The sequence below is a fragment of the Macaca thibetana genome, chromosome 2 (genome assembly GCF_024542745.1).
Source record: "Macaca thibetana thibetana isolate TM-01 chromosome 2, ASM2454274v1, whole genome shotgun sequence".
Classification (NCBI taxonomy): Eukaryota; Metazoa; Chordata; class Mammalia; order Primates; family Cercopithecidae; genus Macaca; species Macaca thibetana.
Window position 1 is genome coordinate 21055806 of NC_065579.1, and position 22456 is coordinate 21078261.

At 37.4% G+C, this 22456-nt stretch overlaps 1 protein-coding gene across 7 annotated transcripts in view; it reads left to right on the plus strand.

Annotated features, from left to right (window-relative positions):
* Window positions 1–22456, plus strand: part of NEK10 (NIMA related kinase 10) — a 272943-nt gene that overhangs the window by 244682 nt on the left and 5805 nt on the right. For all 7 annotated transcript variants that reach the window (XM_050779439.1, XM_050779442.1, XM_050779444.1 and 4 more), the window contains 4 exons: window positions 3331–3441; window positions 15713–15821; window positions 19481–19533; window positions 19619–19674. In XM_050779439.1, coding sequence (XP_050635396.1) covers window positions 3331–3441; window positions 15713–15821; window positions 19481–19533; window positions 19619–19674 — 329 coding nt within the window. The remainder of the gene's footprint in view (window positions 1–3330; window positions 3442–15712; window positions 15822–19480; window positions 19534–19618; window positions 19675–22456) is intronic.

A 22456-nucleotide genomic window follows, 5' to 3' on the forward strand; every position in this document is an offset into this window, starting at 1 on the left:
ATCAGTTTCTTCATTTGTAAGATGGGGGAGATTATGAGACTATTTGCCTCAAATGAAATAAAGTATGTAAAAGTATTTGTTTATTTGTTTCTTTATTGGAGATGGATCTTGCCACGTTGCTTAAGGCTGGTCTTGAACTCTCCTGGGCTCAAGCGTTCCTCCCACCTTTGCCTCCCAAAGTGCTGGGAATACAGGCATGAACCACTGTGCCTGGCTGAAAATGTTTCTAAACTATAAAGTGCTGTCCTACAGTAATGCTAGTTGTGGTGGCATCTGTTCTAGTATAATGGCTGTGCTAGAAGGCACTGCTCAGAAACTATTCTCGCATGTTACATAATGTCTTTAAGCTCTGACTTCCTCACCTATAAAATAGTACTTGCTTTTTAAGTTTTTTGTGAAGAAAAAAGTGAGACTGCACATAAATGAGTAGTCATAGTGTGTGGCTCAAATGAATCATAGATATTAATATTCTATTCTTAGTATTATAGTCCTTATATATTATTATATTTATATCACCTGCAATTAAGCTATGCATGAGTCATTATTTTGTGTAAAATTTTAAATTCTTGCATGAAAGCTTTAAAGATGGGGTGCTGTCCATTGTGATAATTATTCCAGTAAGATCAATAGTTTTCTAATATATATGCAGCTTAAGCTGACTGAATGTTAACTTGCTCAAATGAGTTTTTGAGGCTTACTTCAGGCCATCAGGAGCAGTAAAACAATAAAAACAATCGTAAGTTAACTAGAGGCTTCTCAAGTTAAATAAATCGCAAAAATTCTCAGAGTACCTGAATTAATCATCTGATACTCATAGCTTCCAGTAGTGGGTTAAGTCCCCTTTGAAGGAAGCTATCATCCCACTGGTGTTTCAGACTTTCAGAAGTTAGTCATAGCAGAGAAGGCTGGCTGCCTTTCTGTTTGACAGCCCCTTGCAGTCAGCTGGGCAGCAACCAGAGGGTTCTGGGCCAACACTGCTCTCTGGTGTTTGGTTTGGGGAAGTGGCAACTTTTGGTGCATTACAAAAGGATATTAAACCTGTGCTCTGTCCAGGTACTTTCTGGTCCCCTCATCACTCCATCCCATCTTCCTGCTAGGAACATACATGCACATGCTCCTCACCTTCATGTCTGTTTCTATTCTAAGTTAAATTCATTTCTCTTTTGCTATTCTCTCTCTCACACATATATCATTTATACTCATTTTCCTTCTCATCTTTCTTCTATTTGCTCCTTAATGCTGAGAAATCTCTCTCTCCCTGCACCCTCCTTCCTCTCTCTTCTTTCTTTCTCTTCCACATTTTTAAAATTTCCTCCTTTCATTTCATGTGAAAGGACAATAACAATTATGACTATTTGCTGGGAGTAGAGGGAGGGGTCCCATCTGGATTAAGGCAAAAGGAAGCTATAATATTGACATGAAAAGAGGTCAGTGCTGCCAACCTACAAAACGTTTCAAAGTACACTGAAGCGCTTCAGTATCTCCAGAAGAGTCTTATTTCCTCACTAATTAAACTTATTTAGACTCAAACACTAGGATCAAAGATACATTTTTTATTTTTTGAGACGAAGTTTCTCTCTCATTGCCCAGGCTGGAGTGCAATGACACGATCTTGGCTCATCACAACCCCCAGCTCCCGGGTTCAAGCAACTCTCCTGCCTCAGCCTCCCGAGTAGCTGGGATTACAGGCATGCACCACCATGCCTGGCTAATTTTGTATTTTTAGTAGAGATGGGGTTTCTCCATATTGGTCAGGCTAGTCTTGAACTCCTTATGTCAGGTGATCCGCCTGCCTCGGCCTCCCAAAGTGCTGGGATTACAGGCGTGAGCCACTGCACTCGGCCAAAGATATATTTTTAAAACATTTTCAACTGAATTATTTTCATCTTTTATATAATTACAGTACTTCATCATGGGCCCTACATTCTACTGTGTTTGGGATGTTGAAAAGTTTTTATTTGGTCGTGCAATCAGTGTTGTGAGCCCCTCCCTGTAGGCCCTAGTCTTTGCTCTGCCATTATCTTTTATATGCCCTCCTGTCTCACAAAACTTGAGTAAATAGGATAAGGTAAGTTATGCTTCAAGAACATTTACACCCTGAAATTCCTTGACTTGACACAATAGAGGTTTATTTCTTACTCAGTTCCAGTTGGGCTGCTCAGGTGGCCCTGTTCCTTCTTGTGGCTGCGTGGTCAGAATAGGATGGTAATGCCAAGCCCCTTGCCGTAGGGAGGACAGAGGTGGAGAAAACACACTGACTTTGAATTGCCTTATCCTCAGAGTGACACACATCATTTTTATTGGCCAAAAGTAGTCACATGGTACCAACTAAACCTGTAAGGGAGCCTAGAAAAGCTAATAATTATTTCTGATACATTCTTCTTTCTTTTGATCTGAGCTTTGAATTCTATTCTTGTTTAATATTGAGATCTTTTCCTATCACATTTTCCTTTCCACTTAGCCATCTTTATTCTGACTGTTCCTCTTTCTCTCCCTTGAAGTTCTCTCCATAATTTAAATAAAAACAAATATTATTTCCACTCTGAGACCCTTTTAATCCTGACCCAATTTCTTTTCTATTATCCTTCTTCTGAATGTCACTTCATCTTTCTGTGCTTTCCAGGACTTCTGATTTTCTTATAGAGATCCAACCTACAAAGCATGACAAATCATTTTTTTAATTCCCATTTTTTTTTTGTTACCATGTTTTCTAGGATCCTACCATGACTTTCTACTACTCACTTACTAAATGTAACTCATCTTGGTCTGGTCTTAATATATACTAATCTATCCTCTCTTTCTTCTGGAATGATTGGTACCTAAATCTGACCTCTCTGCAGCTGAATTTTCAGGAGCACTCCCAGACAGGCATCTGACTGTATATACTACTGATGCAGATGTGTGTTTCCTGGTCCAAAGTGTCAGATCCTGTAGTACCACGGCTACAGTGTGTGGCATGGTTCTGGCCATATTATAAGCACCTAAACATCTGATAAAAGTGCATCATTCTGTGTCAAGGCTGTTCTTCACAAAATTCAATATACGTGTGCAATTAACAAATAATGTGTTAGATGAACAATAATATCAATCAGTGAAGAAACAATAAGATAAATGGAAGCAGCCATTTGAAAAAGAGCAAAATAATATATTCCTTCTGAATTGCAGGGTAAGAAATTATAGCATCTAGTCATGCTATTTGCTGTAAAATTCAAATTCTTACGTAGTCCTATTGAGTGAATATTGTTACATGGGTCCTCAGTGAATGCCTTTTCAGTCAGCTGTGTAGTGTTAACAATTTGTTTGTAATGATTGTTTTCTTATTTTATGCAGCTCCCTCCAGCTTTGCACCACAACTTGAAAAGAAGGGTTATAGAGAGATTCAAGAAATCCCTCTTCAGCCAGCAGAGTAACCCTTGTCATTTGAAATCTGAAATTAAAAAGGTATGGTATTCAATATATAGGAATTCTTTTGCTGGAAAAAACACATCATAAGAGGTACATTTTATATCTCCTTCACTTCGTACTTTAAGCTCTATACTCTATTAAAGTTTCTTATTGCTGCTTTGGATACTAAATTGAGGATATGTCTTTGCTTCTGATTTTCTCTATTTCTGTGGCCCTTATTTTTAGATAATAAATAAAATACTTTTTCAGTATTTTTGTATGTGTTCCTAAGAAAGAGTAATATTTAATTTGAAATGTGTATATTTTAGCCTCTTCTAGAGGATTACATTCTGATATTTAATTAGAATAATCTTCAATAAGTTCCAACACTGAGATATGTCACTCTGAAAAAGTCATTTAACCATCTGTGTCCATTGATTTTTATTATCTATGAAAGCTGACTAAACTATTTCTAAGGTTCTTTCCATCTTAGATATTCTACAATCTTCTAGACCTTAGATACTAGCAGACATTTCTATCCATACATATAGAAACTAAACTACAAAAAGACTAAATCAACTGGGCAGAAAGAAAATAGTTTACCTCTGGTTAACAAAACTTGATACTGGAAAATCCCTTTGTCCTGGTTGGTAGCCCTTTCAGTGCAGCCCCTGGAAGTGGCCATAAGCTCCCCTGAAAGGCCCAAGGTACAAGCAAGTCAGACCCACCTACGTGAAGACAATCAGTATCACTCCAATTTCATGTTTTTTAAAGAGTTTCATCATATTTTTAAATGGTTAGCATAGTCATGCTGCCAGTGAACTTTTCCTTTAAGGTTTCACTTTCCCTTAATGCATCAAAGCTTAAGCATAAACTTACTCATTATTTAGAAAATATGATAGGCTCTTTGATAAGAAATGCAAACAACATGCTTTAGCTTTGTTGTCTCACATCACTGGTATCTGCACATACACCAAAAACAGATGGGGGAAAAAGACACAGCTGCAGGTAAACAAAACATAAACCCTACTCCATCAGAGATTAGAAAGCAGGTTTTCTTTCCTGGGTTGTGTTGGCAAATAGGGCCAAGAAACAAAGCTAACGGAGATCAAAGCCGTAGAAGAGGCTTCAGATATTTATCTTATGATATTTCTATATTGTATCATAATAAATACATTTTTAGAAGACAAAAGCTTAAATCTCCCATGAAAAGATAACATGTTGCTTGGTTTTTTATTCTTATTAAGGTCATATAACCCTTATTCTTATTTTTTATTCTTCTTAAGGTCAGAATAATCTGGTTTGTGCATAGACTTATTTTAACAGAAATCCTAGTTTTATGAGATGAAAGCATCTGCTGCAAACTGTCTGAGACATAAAGGTGGCTTCAACTCCCACTGAGTGATTTTCCATCAGTGCTTCTCTTTTATTTTCTCTATTATTACTTATGTTTTTGGTTTTGCATCTCTTCCTCACTTTCTTTCCTCTCCTTATAGAGAAGATTTTGTTTGTTTGTTAAATTCCCCCACCCACTCCTTGTCTTCCTTCCTGTATATTGTGGCAGCATCTCTCATTAGGGCATTTACCTTCTGATACACCTCGTCTGGGAATATTAAAACAGGAATTGATGGGGTGGTAGTGGATGTTTGGGATGCATGGGTGAGAGAACCCTCAGGAATAGACTCATCCTTATTATTAACTTGTTTAAGAGGCAGATTATACTCTCCTATAAAGACTGCCATGGTTCTCTTCTCTGATATTACAAGCTCATGGTGGTCTATGGGACATCTAGTATGGACCTTTAGGTAGGGAAAGGCCCTATGTATTGTTTTAGGGCTTTAAAATTGGGGAAGGAGAACATTCTGCTCCCAGGCTCAGCTCATGATCAACAGAGGTGTGGTTCCATTCCTCTACAGGCAGCTTCAGGCTTGCGCCATCTCCCCATGAAGTTGGATAATAACTTTATGGGGGTGTATCCTCCTAGTCAGAGAGGCAGGCCTCCTGTGTGCTAAAGAAATCTCTAGCTTGGGATATTAAAACACTTCCTATTCTTTGCCACCGAACTGAAAAAAAATAGCTCTGACAAAAAAACCTTTCTTAATTTTCCCTGTCCAGAATTAATCTTACCTTTATGAGTGAAATCCACTTTTTCACCGGTATTATTGTGTTTTAAATAGCTTTTTATCTACCTTACATTTCTGTTTCCCCCAAAGTTAGTGAGTGTGTCTTATTTATCTTTGATTCCCCAGGGTCTTGCACAGTGCCTGGCATGTGGTAGGTACTTAATGTTTAATAATTGGAGATAGGATATATAATACATTAATATATATTCTGTATAATATATTACATAGTTGTTCTATTCTTTATTGGTATACTGATAAAATATATTCATATATGTAGCTTTCCTGCCCTCATCTAAACTTAAATGAGAAGAGTTTGTGACCTCCATTTTTACCCCCTTTCTGGTGTAATCTTTTGATAGCAACAACTTTTGTTCATAAATGCATTTTTCAATTCCTGTATAACCATAGAGGAGTGGCCAATTAGCCTTTGACTGACACAGTCACCCCATACCAGGGCCATAGGAGCAGTAGGTGGTGACAGCCCATAAATGCACTTGATTTCCACCTTTCTCACTGAAACTTCTGAAATCCACAGGCCCTAGTTTGAAGGAGCCATTATGGGATGATTGTGCCTACTTATTAATAGCCTAAGACCCAGAAGGATACAGAAGATTCAAAAAGTGCAAAAGTCCTTTTCTAAGACATTAAGCTCTTTATTTATACCTCACCTAAGCTGGTCTTCAATCCAGTCTGCTCAGTCTTGGCTAGAATTGCGAGGGGAATAAAGCAACCAACTAATTGTATAGGTATCTTTGGGAACTAGGATTTTCAGCATGGAGGAAAGGTGTAACAGAAACAATTTAGAAGAGATTCATTTAAATTGGAATTGGAAGTATCAGTATGAATGAATATGGGTTCATGAGAAATCTCATCTATTAAAAATATACACATTTCCTAATATTTTCATTGAAATAGTCTAGAAACTAATCAAGCAGCAATGAGCTCCTCCACCCATGACTCCTTGGGGATATAGCTGATTTTGGTCTAGAGCAGGAACTGTACAAGATTAGACTGGAATATTTGGACGTACAGATAGCATAGGAAGGATGGTATCAAGGACTACTGAGGGTATATCAAAAGTTCTCAGGAGTCAAATTGAAGAGGCTCCCACTGGCTATCTATGGGATAATTAGAACATCAGTAAGAATAATAACCACAGTGGATTGAAAGCATTTAATAAGGTTTAAACCCAAGAGTTCATAATACCAAAAAAGAAAAAAAGAATCCCTTATTGGTTACCTTTGGAAGATGCTAAGTAACCAACTTAATATATTGAAAATTGTTTACATATGAAAGAAGAAAGCTTTTATTCTTCCTTTCCTTTATGAATTATATCCCATGTTAACAAAATCATTGAGAGGGAAAGTTTCTTATTATAGAAGTACTCAACCTAATAAGTGCCAAAGGGATAAAGAATATTCCCGTTTTGCAGTCCCTATTGAAATGATAGCACCTAGATATGATCACCAATGGGGGTCAACATAATAATCAGGCATGCTTGAATCAAAAGCAATCAACATGAATAAGCCCATAAATTAGAAGTCAGCAAATTACAGCCCTCAGGCCAATCATTTCTGATGCCTGTGTTTGTAAATAAGGTGTTGTTAGAACACAACCATGGAGGTTCACTTAATACTGTCTATGGCTGCTTTTGTTTACAGACAAAGTTGAATAGCAGTTACAGAGACCATATGGCTTGGAGCGCCAAAAATACTTACTGTCTGATCTTTTACAGGGAGAGTTTGTCAGTCCCTGCTCTGGATCTCGCTACCTACTTGCAGCAAATACAGGGGACAAGAGAACATGTTTAATGACATCATGGGGATAATCAGCAAAATCCAGCTAGGAAATCCATAGGAAAAGTGACCTGTTTTCTTCAAAAAATAAATTTCAGGAAGAGGGGAGGGGGACAGAAGAAGGAAAGAAAAGGGAGAGAAAAAGTGTGGAGAAGAGGAGAGGGATTGCCTATAAAGATCAAAGCATTTTAGGGAAAATAACGAGTTGCAATATATGGAATGATTTCTTCCTGACTTAAACATAGAAACCCTAAAAATATTTGAAATATATATTTACAAGAAAGTTGGGAAAATTAAAACATTGATTATATATTTGTTAGAGAGTCATGCACCACATAATGATGTTTTGGTCAGTGACAGATTGGATATATGACAATGGTTCCACAAGATTATAATAACAATTTTACTGTACCTTTTCTATGTTCAAATATGTTTAGATACATAAATACTTACCATTGTGTTACAGTTGCCTACAGTATTTAATACAGTAAAATGCTGCAGTTTTGTAGCATAGGAACAATAGGCTCCTGTTGCTCCTATGGCTAGCATATAGCCTAGGTGTGTAGTAGGCCGTACTATCTAGTTTTGTGTAAATACACTCTATGATGTTTGCACAGTGACGAAATTGCCTAATGATGTGTTTCTCAGAACAGATTTCTGTTGTTAAGCCGTGCATGACAGTCAGTATTCAAGAATCATAACCTCTTAGGTGAGATAATTATATTGTGGTTTTGTTTTTTAAAAAAGAAATCCATCTTTTTTAAAGAGTCATGCTGAAATATTATGGATGGTATGATATGTTGTACAGGATTTGCTTTCCAATTCTTGAGAGTGAGACAAGGTAGGAAGGGAAGTGGGGGAGATTTAAATGAAGCAAGATTGAACATATTTTAACTGAGTAATGGTTACCTGGAATTCATTGAATTGTTATCTTTACTTTTGTAAATGTTTGAAATTTTTTATAATAAAATATTTATGGGTTTTTGTTTGTTTGTTTTAGTGTATTCCAGGCTTCTCTTAGATCAATAATTGGGCATTAGCATTTTGAAAACAGCTCTCCCATCAAAGCTGCCAGTTAGAATTGGACAGGTTATGTTCTGTTCAACAGCACCTGGATGAAGAGGCTGACTGGGTTTGCATCCTCTGAAAGAAATTTTTCTCATTTGCACTAAGACACAATAGGGGCTAGTTGGTTCTCTAGGAGTTGGATTAAGGTTTTATTTTTTTCTCCCAGGTGATTCTAATTTGCAGCCAAGGGTGAGAATCAGTGGCCTGGTAGGATCAGTGTTGCTCACATTTTATTGTGTATATCAATCATCTGGGGATCTTGTTAATATGTGGATTCTGATTCAGTAGGTCTGGGGAAGGGTGGAGATTATGCTCTTCCAATCAACTTCCAGGTGATGGCTGCTGCTGCTGCTGATCCAAGGACACACTTTGAGTGGCAAAGCTATAAAATGTAGTACCTGCCCGCTGTGAACTTATGGTATATCCAACAGGCTTGAGACTTTTTATTAGAAAGACAGGTTGTCTAATAGGCCAAATATTTATCCAGATGCAATTGTATCCTGGACCCAAGATTCTGCATTTCTATCTAGCTCCCAGATGTTACTAATGCTGTAATTCTATAGATCACGCTTTTGATAAGAAAGCCCAGACAAAACCCAGTGTCATTTTCCCTGTGTTATTACCCAGATTGCTTCCTGTAGGCACGAGCCTTTCCGACATTTCTATTTAGTTCCTAATCTCTGCTTCAGTGCAGATCAGCAAGGTCAAGTTTGCTTTGTTTAGCAGCTGGCACTTTCTTTAATTCCTCACTCCAGGTTTTCAGCTCTTTTCCAAGTAGGCAGATCGCTTAGGTCCTCAGACTTTAATTAATGGCTCTTTATGCATATAATAATCATGACTTAGATTTGCACAACTCTTACTAGGGCTCCATGGAGGCATTGTAAATCAGCAGTGCCCAGCAGCAACCTGTTTTGAACAAACCAAGAAGCTCCTATAGCAGGGCTCTCCTGCCCAGCCAGGTCAAGCCACCATTCACTCTTCCTTGACATCACCTTCAGTGTTGAGTCAAGGTCCTGGGAGTAAGTAGTGTAGAACAGTGGTTTTCCAGTCTTCTTTTAGTTTTGGCATTTTCTGTTAGGAACACAGTCCTTGCTGGAAATGTAAACACCACAGCAACAGGAATACTTTTGGCAGAAAGGGGAATGAGGGTGAGGTGTACATCCCTGGGGCTTAGAAAGTGTGGTGGAGCCAGTGATGGGCCATGTGCGTGTGGGTCCACATGCAAATGTACATTTGTGTGTGTATGTGTAAGAAAATAGTAAGTAGGAATACTATACATTTCTGTTAACAAAATGTCCCATAGAAAGCTAATAAAAACTCATATAGAGAAGCTGTAGGTTAGAAAAGATAAAAAAAATTAGGCAATATGTTGTATCTTATAATAGTGCAGTTCAGTCAAAGAAGATAAGGAAAATCTGAGGGAAGTAAGACCAGAAGACTGGCGAGCGCAGAGTGATGAAATGTGTTGAAAATTTTCTCACTTCTGGCACCTAATTTTATTTATGTTTGGCTCAGTTTCCTTTAGAGTTCGACCTCAGTTCATTAGATTCCCCAATATTGTGTGTAGTTGTTCCACAGCAGGGATAACCCTATTTTATCATACGAAAAAGATGTAGTTTGGGAAATTTAATAAAGATTACATATATAGTTTCTTTCTTTTTATTTTTCTATTTAGGTTTTGCCTAAAAAGTACTATATTCTCAACTGACCAAATAAATGATAAAATTGCTCAATACTTGCTCAAAAATCAATGTTTTTTGGCGGGGAGAGGTAGTAACAATGATACGGTCTGTTCTCCTTAATATATTTACTTAGTTTAGTTCAAAAGTATATTCAGTCATTTGCTCTTTAGAACTGTAGGTGTCTTTTCAGAGCAGGAGGGCCCTGTTATGTCAGCTCAGGAGGCTCTTACACATTCTTTCAAACAGTTTGAATGCTAAAAAGGAGGTACAGCTATAAGCTGAATGCTCATGAGGCAAAAAAGGGCTCACACAACACTGGCACTGGACTACTGAACCATCTTGTGGCCTCATCCAGCCACTGGGGACTCTGCTTAAAGATGTTCTGCTGTATCCTCCATATTTCTACCTGCTGGATGAACATTTACTTTGCCATCTGGCATGTCTGGAATTAGACTCATCACCTTCTCCTCCCTTCCTGTGTCCACGGTCAGTTTCCTTGAAAGCATCAGTTTTCCTTCAGCTCATTCTTTAAACCTCATGCTTTTTCACCTGCTCTGCTTCATTTCTTTTACCCCCTAAGTCATTGATGCCTGAGTAGTCTGTAGTCTCTAAGGTTCTGACCTTTGATTTAAGACAGCCCTAGCTTCTGGCCCTGGTTCTGCCACTTAATAGCTATGTTTCTTATGTAAATTACTTTCCTTCTCCATTTCCTTGTTTGTAAAAGGGGGTAATACTTGCCTTAGAGGGTAGTTGTAAGAATCAAATGGAATATCTAATGTGTCTAGAATGTTGTAAGTATTCAATACATGTCAATTAGTGCTACTATTGTTGTTAAATAAGAATATTCAGAGCCGGGCGCGGTGGCTCAAGCCTGTAATCCCAGCACTTTGGGAGGCCGAGACGGGCGGATCACGAGGTCAGGAGATCGAGACCATCCTGGCTAACACGGTGAAACCCCGTCTCTACTAAAAAATACAAAAAATTAGCCGGGCGAGGTGGCAGGCGCCTGTAGTCCCAGCTACTCGGGAGGCTGAGGCAGGAGAATGGCGTAAACCCGGGAGGCAGAGCTTGCAGTGAGCTGAGATCCGGCCACTGCACTCCAGCCTGGGTGACAGAGCGAGACTCCATCTCAAAAAAAAAAAAAAAAAAAAGAATATTCAGTCTTCCATATCCATTCCTTCCTTTGGTTGCCATCTAGTCTAAGCTTTGAGCCCTTCTCTCTTGCATTAGTGTCATAGCTTCTTTGCTGATTTTCTTGTTCTCCAACAATAACTATTAGTCTAACTATTGTCAGACTAATTTATTAAACTTTTTTTTATTAGCACACTCAAAAACCTTAGTAGATTCCTGTTGTCTGTCTCATCATCTAAACTCTGGGATCCCACTTTCCAGCCCCCGCTTATTTGTAGGAGCCTCTTTATAGAGTCTGCCTGCCTTCACCCTGATGTTCCCAACCCCATTTAAACTGTTTTGTGTACTATATCCAGGATGAGCCTTTCAAAACAGATTATGTCACACTTGTACACACACACACACAACACAGAAAATCCTTCAAGGAACTCAGTATAAAATTCCAAAATCAGGTCCAACTCCTGCCCTTCTGTTCACCCTCATCTTGTATTACTCTTGCCCCTTGCTGTCTCCACATCAGCCACCAGGCCCTTCCTAACATGTGTTTATCTAGCATGCTGCTTCCTTCATAGTCTTGTACATGCTTTTTGCTCTGCCTGTAATGTTCTTCTCACCCCATCTACTCATTCTTACAGCTATTGGCATAAACGTCACTTTTTCATGGAAGCCTTTGCTGACTAAGTCAAATCTATCTGCTACCTCCGAAAACCACAAACCTATCTTTCAATGCATTTAGAACAGTTGTAATTTTACATATATCTAGGTGGATATTTCACAGACATATTTCTCCCTAAGTAGTTAGCGAACTCCAAGAGTATAATCTTTGGCCATCAATGGGTTTTTTCATTGTTTGGATCTCTGCTTGGCACAAAATAATTGGTTAAAAATACTAAATTAATGAATGGAACTTGTTTTCCTCATTTCATCATAAATGCCCATATCTCTATAACATGGAATCATGTCATCTCCCTTTCATCACTTTTCCATTAATATGCAATGCCCAACCTTTACCTCCAAGTTCCCTCTACCTGGAACATACACTTTGATTGCTATGATTTACCTAAATTTATCCTTCAAAGATCAGCTCCAGTGTTTCTTCTACAGAACCTCTTTAAAAAACCATGCTAGTCTTCATGAAGGACCCTTCTTTTTGTAAGTTTACAAATCATCATTTCATTTCACAGTTCATGATTTATGATATCACCCCATTTTTTTACATTATTATCCTGTTTTCCTAGTCAGATTACAAGTCTCACAGAAACCAGATCATTTCTGCATCCTGCTCAGATCATAAACCATGCTGTCCAACATATACTAGGGGGCAAAAAATTGTTTGCCAAAACAATGTGTATATCTAGAAACGAAACTGCAAAAAGTAGTTCTGGGAAGTTCCTAGAATGAAAGTCAGTGTATCTGGGATTCATCACAAAATGAATTTTAGTCCTTGCCTTCATCTGTGTGCCAGCATCTCTAAAAATGTCCAGTTCTTAAGCTCAGTGAGACTACCAATGTGACATAAGCACTGGAAATCTCAAAACCTCCTCTCTTCGGGGTTTGAGATCAATGAAAAGGACTTGTCCTTGTCATCTTAAAATGGCAGTCTTGACCTCTCCAAGTCATAATTCACATAATTTTCTTTGAGGCTTTAAATATCTTTCTGTCTGTGAAATATTTAGAATTCCAAGGTATAAACTTAATAAGTTAAGTAAGCCTTTTCTAATTAGGATGAGATTTTAGGCAGCCAATTACTCTTATGCTAAACCATACGAAAAGTTCCATCTGAAGTCATTTGAAAGGTAATACCAGGAAATCATTTTCAGCATCACAAGACATTAAAAAGCTTAGTTGTAACCACCTACAAGCTGGGATATGAGATGTACAGAATGCTCAGGACTACCTCCATGATACCTTACAGCACAGATGAGAAAATTATTAAGTGTGTGATTATCAGGGTCTCCTGTATTACCGTATTTATAATCTTACAATCTTGTCATATTACAAATGGGTTATATATTAGTCCGTTCTCAGGCTGCTTGAAGAAATATCCGAGACTGGGTAATTTATAAAGCAAAAAGGCTTGACTTACAGTTCCACATGGCTGGGTAGGCCTCAGGAAACTTACAATCATGGTGGAGGGCACTTCTTCACTGGGTGGTGGGAGAGACAATGAGTGCAAGCAGGGGAAATGCCAGACACTTATAAAACCATCAGATCTCGTGAGATCTCACACACTATCGTGAGAACAGTACTGGGGAAACCACCCCCATGATCCAATTACCTCAGTTATCAGTTATCACTGATAAGAATGGATATAATCACATATTTTTTTCCTTAGAGGGTAGTAGGTGTTTGTCAACGTGGAGACTGGGCGACCCATAAATTATTTGTATTTACAATATCCAAAGTACATTGATGGAAAAAACTAATTTTTAATTACCAATATAAAATATTTTAAGGTATAAATGCATAATGAGTACAATGAGGTACATATACAGCCTCATGAAGTTTTATGAACACATTTTCACCCATATGACCACCACCCACATCAATATATAGAATATTTCTAGCTCTGCAGAAGACCCCTTTGTGCCTTTTCCTGGCCACATTACTTCTCCTGCCACAATGTAATCATTACCTGATATCTGTTACCCTTGGTTAGTTTTGTCTGATTGTATTTTCATGCTGCTGATAAAGACATAGCCAAGACTGGGAAATTTACAAAAGAAAGAGGTTTAATTGAACTTACATTTCCACGTGGCTGGGGAAGCCTCACAATCATGGCAGAAGGCAAGGAGGAGCAAGTCACATCTTACACGGATGGCAGCAGGCAAAAAGAGAGAGCTTGTGCAGGCAAACTCCAGTTTTTAAAGTTATCAGATCTTGTGAGACTTTTTCACTATCATAAGAACAGTACAGGAAAGACCCACACACATGATTCAATTACCTCTCACCAGGTCCTCCCATGACACATGGAAATTGTGGGAGTTACAATTCAAGATGAGATCTGAGTGAGGACACAGCCAAACCATATATCACTGATGATGAAAATTTATAAGAATGAAGTCATACACTATGTATTTTGTTTCTGGCTTCTTTTGTCCAACACTCAACCATGTTGCTATGAGTATCCATAGTTTGTTCTTTTTTTTTATTGCTTTGCAGAATTCCATTGTATGAACACACCATGATGTATATCTATCCATTCTTTTCTCCATGGACAGTGGGGGTTTTCCCAGGTTTTAGTTATTATGAAGAAAAGGTGCCATGAATATTCTTATACATGTCTTTTGATGGGACATGTGCACTTATTTCTCTCATAAAAATCCTTAAGAGTGGGATTGCTGGGTCATAGGATAGGCATATATTATTAAATTGTAGTGTATATTGCCAAATAGCTTTCTCAAGTGATTGAACAATGATGTCTTTTAACTCATAAACAAAGTATATGAATACAAGCTAACTACTATTGCATAGTACAAATTATGCCATTTGTTTCTGATTTATTATTATGAATTTATATTTTAAAAGTAACTTAGGCACTAAAACTTGGCCAGCCCAAGTGATAATTGGAATTAAAGGTGAAAGGAGGTTGAAAAACATTTATGGTCTAAAATTCTACTTGAAAAATTCAGCTTTATAGAAAGGCATTAAATAAATGAAACTTTAATAAATATTGTCATTTGGCAAATTACTCTTTCCTTCAGAGTGCTGGGAATTAATATTTGGAGATTAAAATTAATTAATAGTAATTTAGAAAAATGTATTAAGAAACTTATTTGGCCAGATGCGATGGCTCATGCCTGTAATCCCAGCACTTTGGGAGGCCGAGGCAGGTGGATCACCTGAGGTCAGGAGTTTGAGACCAGCCTGGCCAACATGGTGAAACCCCATTCCTACTTAAAAAAAAAATACAAAAATTAGCTGGGCATGGTGGCGAGTGCCCATAATCCCAGCTACTTGGGAGGCTGAGGCAGGAGAATCACTTGAGCATGGAGGCGGAGGTTGCAGTGAGCCGAGATCCTGCCACTTCACTGAAGCCTGGCTGACAGAGTGAGACACTGTTGTAGAAAAAAAGAAAAAAAGAAACTTACTTGCCTTGGTCAAACAAAAAGGAATTATTCAAAGTAGATACATGAAAAAAAAATAGTGATTTGGGCTAAACATATTGTTCTGTTGAATAATGGAGTTTATTCCTCCTATGTCTGATAAAAATAACATCTTGATGTCCCAGGTTCATGCCATATTTTTATATTCATTTTTCTTTTGCTCTCATAAGGCCATAAAGTATATTTTTTCATATGACCAGAGAATTGTCTAACTTGCTTTCCCTGTTTTTTTGCTGCATCCAATTTATAAATTCTCTTGGAAAGAAGAAGATTATTTATTTATCTATCTACAAGGGAATGAAAACCACAGACCACAAATTTTCTGTGCAGAGACATAGGGAAATGAAAAACCCCACACAGAGGTCTCCTGTCATTTCCTTCTGAGTGTAAACTAAGATGTGATTTTGCTTTTTCTATTTCAGTTATCTCAGGGATCTCCAGAACCAATTGAGCCCAACTTTTTCACAGCAGATTACCATTTATTACATCATTCATCCAGTGGAAACAGCCTGTCCCCAAATGACCCGACAGGTAATATTGATCAACATGGGTAATCTGGCTTTCATGAAGAAATATATTGTTTGGATCAACAGCTATTTCTAAAAGATTATCTTCATTTTTTTTTTTAATGGAGCTTATTTTGATTATTTATGGCAATAGTTGGAAGGCACATATGGTAGGAATCTAGAAATTCCCTGAGATTTATCTTACCCAGTTGTGGCAGCTTCCTTGATCATTTATTAATATCATAAACAAACAGCAGAATCTGTGTGGGTGAGTTGTATTTCCTTTTATTTCTTTTCGCTTATCTGATGATGGGAAATCAAATTCCCTACAGCATGCAGGGAGATAAAGAGCAGAAATAAAGAGTTTAAATATTCAAAATAGAGAAACCTTGAAACTCACCTGAAGAATCCACATTAGACACATTGAATTTTTTTTTTCTTTTGCATAAAATTCACATAGGGAGGCAGTATAGCATAGGGATTCAAAGGCACAGATTCTGGAAACCTGGGTGCCTAGATTCAAATCTCGGCTAAACCATTTAGTAGCTGACTATGGGCAATTATTTAACCTCTCTGAACCCCAGTTTCCTTGCCTGTAAAATGGGGATAAATACTTGCATCATAAGGTTATAGTGAGGATTAGAGTAAAAATAAAAAGTGCCTGTCTATTAGTAGGGGCTCAGCATAATTGAACTCTTCTTGTCATATCTGAATTCTAAGAGGAAGCTTTCAAGCTACTCTGAGGTTTCAGTACTCCTAAATAATTTTTTAATCTTTATAAACGGTAGCTATGCCACTTGGAGGAGTGGATAGAAGTGAAGATTTTACAGTTAAATGAAGACTTGCCATCTCTTTAGCTTGGAAAAAGTGCTCAATTTTGTTGTGCTTTTGTTGTTGACTGAATGAATTACTTCATGAATTAATTGACAAACTTTCTTTTGGTTTTCTTGGATAAAGCTAACTCCTATGTATGCAGAATTTTATTTAAAACAATCCCTGAGAAATCCAAGATAAAATGTTGTTTAAAGTCATTTGCTTTAAAAGCATTTCCAAGACAGGGAAGTTTATCTGCAGGCCAAACTTCTCCTCATCATAGAAACTCTGATGAAATGAAGAACTTTGATAAAAGTCTCTCAAAAACCTGAGGGTGAGTTGACAAACTCCTCCCAGGGCAGCTGGATGCCCCACCCCAGAGCTGGTTAGGTGTGGCCCTTGTCACAGCAGGCTGGGCAAAAGCAAAAACAGCAGAGCCTGCCGGTACTGTGGGGAATGCCTTTAAAAATGAGCCACCAGTACTCACATTTTCATGTCTCTTCTTGACCCTAAACCCATTCTGTCTTCTCTACTTGAAGTGGCAGAGAGCTCCTGGGCCTCTGCATGTCAGTGTTGATTGGTTTGAGTGAAAGCTGGTCAACACGGCTTTGGGTGGCATCAGAGTGGGTTAAGGTGCTAGTGTACCAAACTCTGATCAACCATCATAAAGTCTGTACAGCAAGACAATCTTAAGCAAAAAGAACAAAGCTGGAGGCATCGTGTTACCTGACTTCAAACTATAGGCTTTAGTAACCAAAACAGCATTAACTGGTACAAAAACAGACACATAGACCAATGGAACAGAATAGAGAACTCAGAAATAGGACCATCCATCTGGAACCTTCTGATCTTTGACAACCCTGACAAAAACAAGCAATGGGGAAAGGATTCCTTATTTAATAAATGGTGCTGGGAGAACTGGCTAGCCACATGCAGAAAATTGAAACTGGGCCCCTTCCTTATACCTTATACAAAAATTAGTTCAAGATGGATTAAAGATTTAAATGTAAAACCCAAAATTATAAAAACCCTAGAAGAAAATCTAGGCAGTACCATTCAGGACATAGGCATGGGCAAAGATTTCATGACAAAAATGTCAAAAGCAATTATAACAAAAGCAAAAATTCACAAATGGGACCTAATTAAAGAACTTCTGCACAGCAAAAGAAACTATCATTAGAGGTTACAGACAACCTACAGAAAGAGAGAAAATTTTTGCAGTCTAACCATCTGACAAAGGTCTAATATCCAGAATCTGCAAGGAACTTAAACAAATTTATAAGAAAAAAGCAACCCCATTAAAAAGTAGGCAAAGGACATGAACAGATAGTACTCAAACGAAGACGTGGCAGAGAGCTCCTGGGCCTCTGGAGCTCCTTATGTGGCCAACAAACATATGATAAAAAGCTCAACATCACTGATCATTAGAGAAATGCAAATCAAAACCACAATGAGAAACCATCTTGTGCCAGTCAGAATGGCAATTATTTAAATGTCAAGAAACAACAGATGCTGGCGAGGCTGTGGAGAAATAGGAATGCTTTTACACTGTTGCTGGGAATGTAAATTAGTTCAACCATTGTGGAAGACAGTACAGCGATTCCTCAAAGACCTAGAACCAGAAATACCATTTGACCCAGCAATCCCATTACTGGGTATATACCCAAAGAAAAATAAATAATTCCCTTATAAAAATACATGCACACACATGTTCACTGCAGTACTATTCACAATAGTAAAGACATGGAATCAACCCAAATGCCTATAAATGATAGACTGGATAAAGAAAATGTGGTATATATACACCATGGAATATTATGCAGCTATAAAGAGGAATGAGATCATGTCTTTGCAGGGACATGGATGGAGCTGGAAGCCATTATCCTCAGCAAACTAACATAGGAACAGAAAACCAAACACCAAATGTCCTCATTTATAAGTGGGAGCTGAACAATGAAAACAGATGGACACAGGGAGGGGAACAACACACATTGGGGCCTGTCGGGGTGGTGGAGTGGGTGAGGGGAGGGAAAGCATCAGGATAAATAGCTAATGCATGCTGGGCTTAATACCTAGCTAATGAGTTGACAGGTGCAGCAAACCATCATGGCACGTATTTACCTATGTTACAAACCTGCACATCCTGCACATGTATCCTGGAACTTAAAATTAAATTAAATGTGAAAAAATAAAAAGTCTGGCCAGCCATGGTGGCACATGCTTATAATATACAGATGTTGGAAAGCTGTAGGCAAGAGGATGACTTGAGCTCAGGAATTCAAGACCAACCTGGGCAACATAATGAGACCCTATCTTTACAAGATGATGATGATAATAATAATAATAATAGTAATAATAAACATTTTAAAAGTCTTCTGGCAATAAATATATTTTTTCCCTCTAGGCAGTTATATGAAAGGATCAGATCTTTGCTGTCTTTCACATCTATATCTGCCTCCCTGTAAGAATCCATTTTCTTTCTAATGTATATTTATTCTTCTTGGCCTGTGGATTAGGGAGAGTTTCTTAATCAGAAAACACCCATCAGGTAATTTGCATTTGGAATCACCCCTCAATTGCCCTTAACACACACACACACACCCCTCTAACTTAATTGGACACTCTGAGTAATGCCCCTTAATCTTCGTATATCATTTTGTGATGGCCATGCCCAAGGAAGTCAGTTATTAAAGAAAGAAAAGTAAAACATTTGAATACTCAAAGCCAAGGCAGATGCTTTGGAATTCGCTTGTTCCATCTTTATCATTAAGAAGTTGACCTGTTTGCCCTGTGGTTGAAGTCATAATTGCCAGTAAAGAATAAGAAAATGTGAACCCAAATATCAGACTTTCCATAATTTATCTTTTTCAGGCTTACCAACCAGCTTTGAATTGGAGGAAGGAATAACATATGAACAGATGCAGGTGAGGTTTTTGCAGTGTCTCTGAATAATTTTATTTTGTTGCTTTTAATTCAATACTAACCTGGTTTTTTAAAAAAAAAATTTAGACTCTGATTGAAGAAGTCCTTGAGGAAAGTGGCTATTACAATTTTACATCTAACAGGTAAGAACTAGAGTTTACTTTCAATTGTGAAAGATGAATTGAGGTCATCAGATGTTAGATCTAATTTCTCTATCCTTTATTCCAGAGTTTTTTTTTTTTCAAATTTCATTTTAAATACTTTTATAAAATATCTTTGCTTAGACTAGATACATCTATAAGTAGAATATATGTGCCCATCTTTTGTGTGGACACAGTTGCGTTATTCTCAGTTGAAACAAAAAAGGGTGATTGCTTAGTAGAAATGTATTCACATAAAAAAATAAACATAAGTAAATGGAAAAGCACTTCCAGATTGGTATTTTAAAAATTAAATATTTGTTTGTCTCATTCTAGAAGAGCTGAAAACTCACTCCTGTCACTTAAATCTACCCACTATTTGCACAGAAGGCTAGTGACAAAGTGCAACTGAACAAAGAATCATTTCTTGCGAATTTAAGATATATTTGTGGAGAAGAGACTCTGCTATTATATGTTGCCATTTGTTTACCCTAAATAAGAAAACTCCATTTACTGGAGCTGTATGTTATCTTCCAATATACCTATTATTGGTGTTCTAAGAATATAGGCTATTTTATCAATTGCATCAATTTTTATAATTTTACTTTTGGAAATAGTGTTGGCGCAACAATTTGAGTATGATTAGTTTACTAAGAAGTTATTCAAGAAAAGTTTTATAATCAAGCAAATTAGTATTGTGGGTGATTGGAGCCTGATTCCACTGGGGAAATCTAAGAGCTGGTATAGAACATGTACCAGGGCCATCCCACACAAAAGAGTGAGAGAACTGGGGTATTTATCCTCCAATTTCCATCAGTCATTGTTTAAGGCCTTTCCCTAGGAAGTGTTAATTCACTGTTTTTTTTGTTTTTGTTTTTGTTTTTGTTTTTCTGGCCTTTTGTAAATATGAACAAAGAAGACTCCAGGGGTCAGATAAATCCTCAGGAAAAGAAATGCAGGTATTTCTTTATCGAAATGCAGGCATTTCTTTATTGAATTCCTTTATGTATTGGCAGGTAGAAATCCTCCAGCATGCTTTGAAGTGGAATAGATAGGGGTATGGGCGTTTACAGTGTCTGCTACACAGGAGTTGTCTCTTGACTTACCTAAGGAGCCTACTCATAGCTGAATCATCAAATTGATTGCAAGTATCCACACACACACTCTATATAGGCCACAGTTGTTTTAGGAGGCATAGTCCTTTGGAGTATATTCTCTCAAGTGGTCTTTTATGCCTGGAGGAACTGCCTTCCTTTTCAATTATTGAAGCTATTTTGTGACCACTATTTAAATTATTCCAGAAGTCTTTACCAAAGATGACTACTAACAACGGGAAAAGAAAGAGGGCTCAAGAACATCATGTTAAGGTCATTATATAGAAATTAGATTCTTTTTTAATGTTAGTTCAGTCTCCAGTGTTTCTTCTCCTTTTTCTTCTTCTTCTCCCATTTCAAGGAGTTTTTCTTATGAATCACAAGTAAAATTATTCAACTACTTGCTCTTTTGACTTGATAACAGAGTTTCAAAATACTAAACTTTATAAATGTAGTTCTGTTGTGATTTGTAACTCCAGAGGAATGATGAGTAATTCTCATTTTCTAAAGATATATCATTAATAGAAATTACCATCTCCACAACTACTCTCCTCCCACCATCCCTGGAGAGATTTTTGAATTTTCATTTTCTATTCAAGGGCTGAGTATATACAGCCTTTCATGGATAGTATGAATGTTTCTGTTTTTAACTCTGAGCCTTATTATTTCAGGTGCCCTTGGCTTGTACTGGGGCAAAGATCACTCTTGTTATTTTATCTGCATTTCCTCAGAGACTTGGGATCATGGGCAAGGAATGTCTTCATATTTTTTGCAGAAAATCATTTAAATATCAAGGAAAACTAAGTGTGCAAGGAACTTAAGGAAGCTCTTACAAGAACTTTTATTTTCCCTTTATTAAAAAATATTTAAGTCTTATTTTGGAATTTATCATTATTCTTTTTCAATTCTACTTTCATTAGGTTTTACACAGATCTAGTTCCAAAGACACACTGCTTTATTAAAAGACACGCAAATTTTCTTATTATGATAAACAGATAATAGGATGCCTTATAACAAAGGCAAAAGATTATTCAGTTATATTTGTAATTGTGAATATAATATGAAGGTATTATATTCATACCTTGGAACAGTCAAGTTTAAGCAATATAAGTAGGGTATTACATTAAATTTCCTTAAAGTGCTCTAAATTAAAATGAATCACATTTAAAAACCCATATATCCATGGTATTCCCTTTTTGGCTTCTTTCTTTCCTTCTTTCCTTCTTTCCTTCTTTCTTTCTTTCTTTCTTTATTTCTTTCTTTCTTTCCTTCTTTCTTTTCTTTCTTTTCCTTTCTTTCTTTCTCTTCTTTCTTTCTTTCTTTCTTTCTTTCTTTCTTTCTTTCTTTCTTTCTTTCTTTCTTTCTTTCTTTCTTTCTTTCTTTCCTTTCTTTCTTTCTTTCTGAGATGGAGTCTTGCTCTGTTGCTCAGGCTGGGCTGGAGTGCAATGGTGTAATCTCGGCTCACTACAAACTCCACCTCCCGGGTTCAAGCGATTTTCCTGACTCAGCCTCTCAAGTAGCTGAGATTAACAGGCGCCCACCACCACACTTGGCTAATTTTTGTATTTCTAGTAGAAACGGGGTTTCTCCATATTGGTCAGGCTGATCTTGAACTCCTGACCTTAGGTGATCCAGCTGCCTCGGCCTCCCAAAGTGCTGGGATTAGAGGCATGATCTACCGCACCCGACCC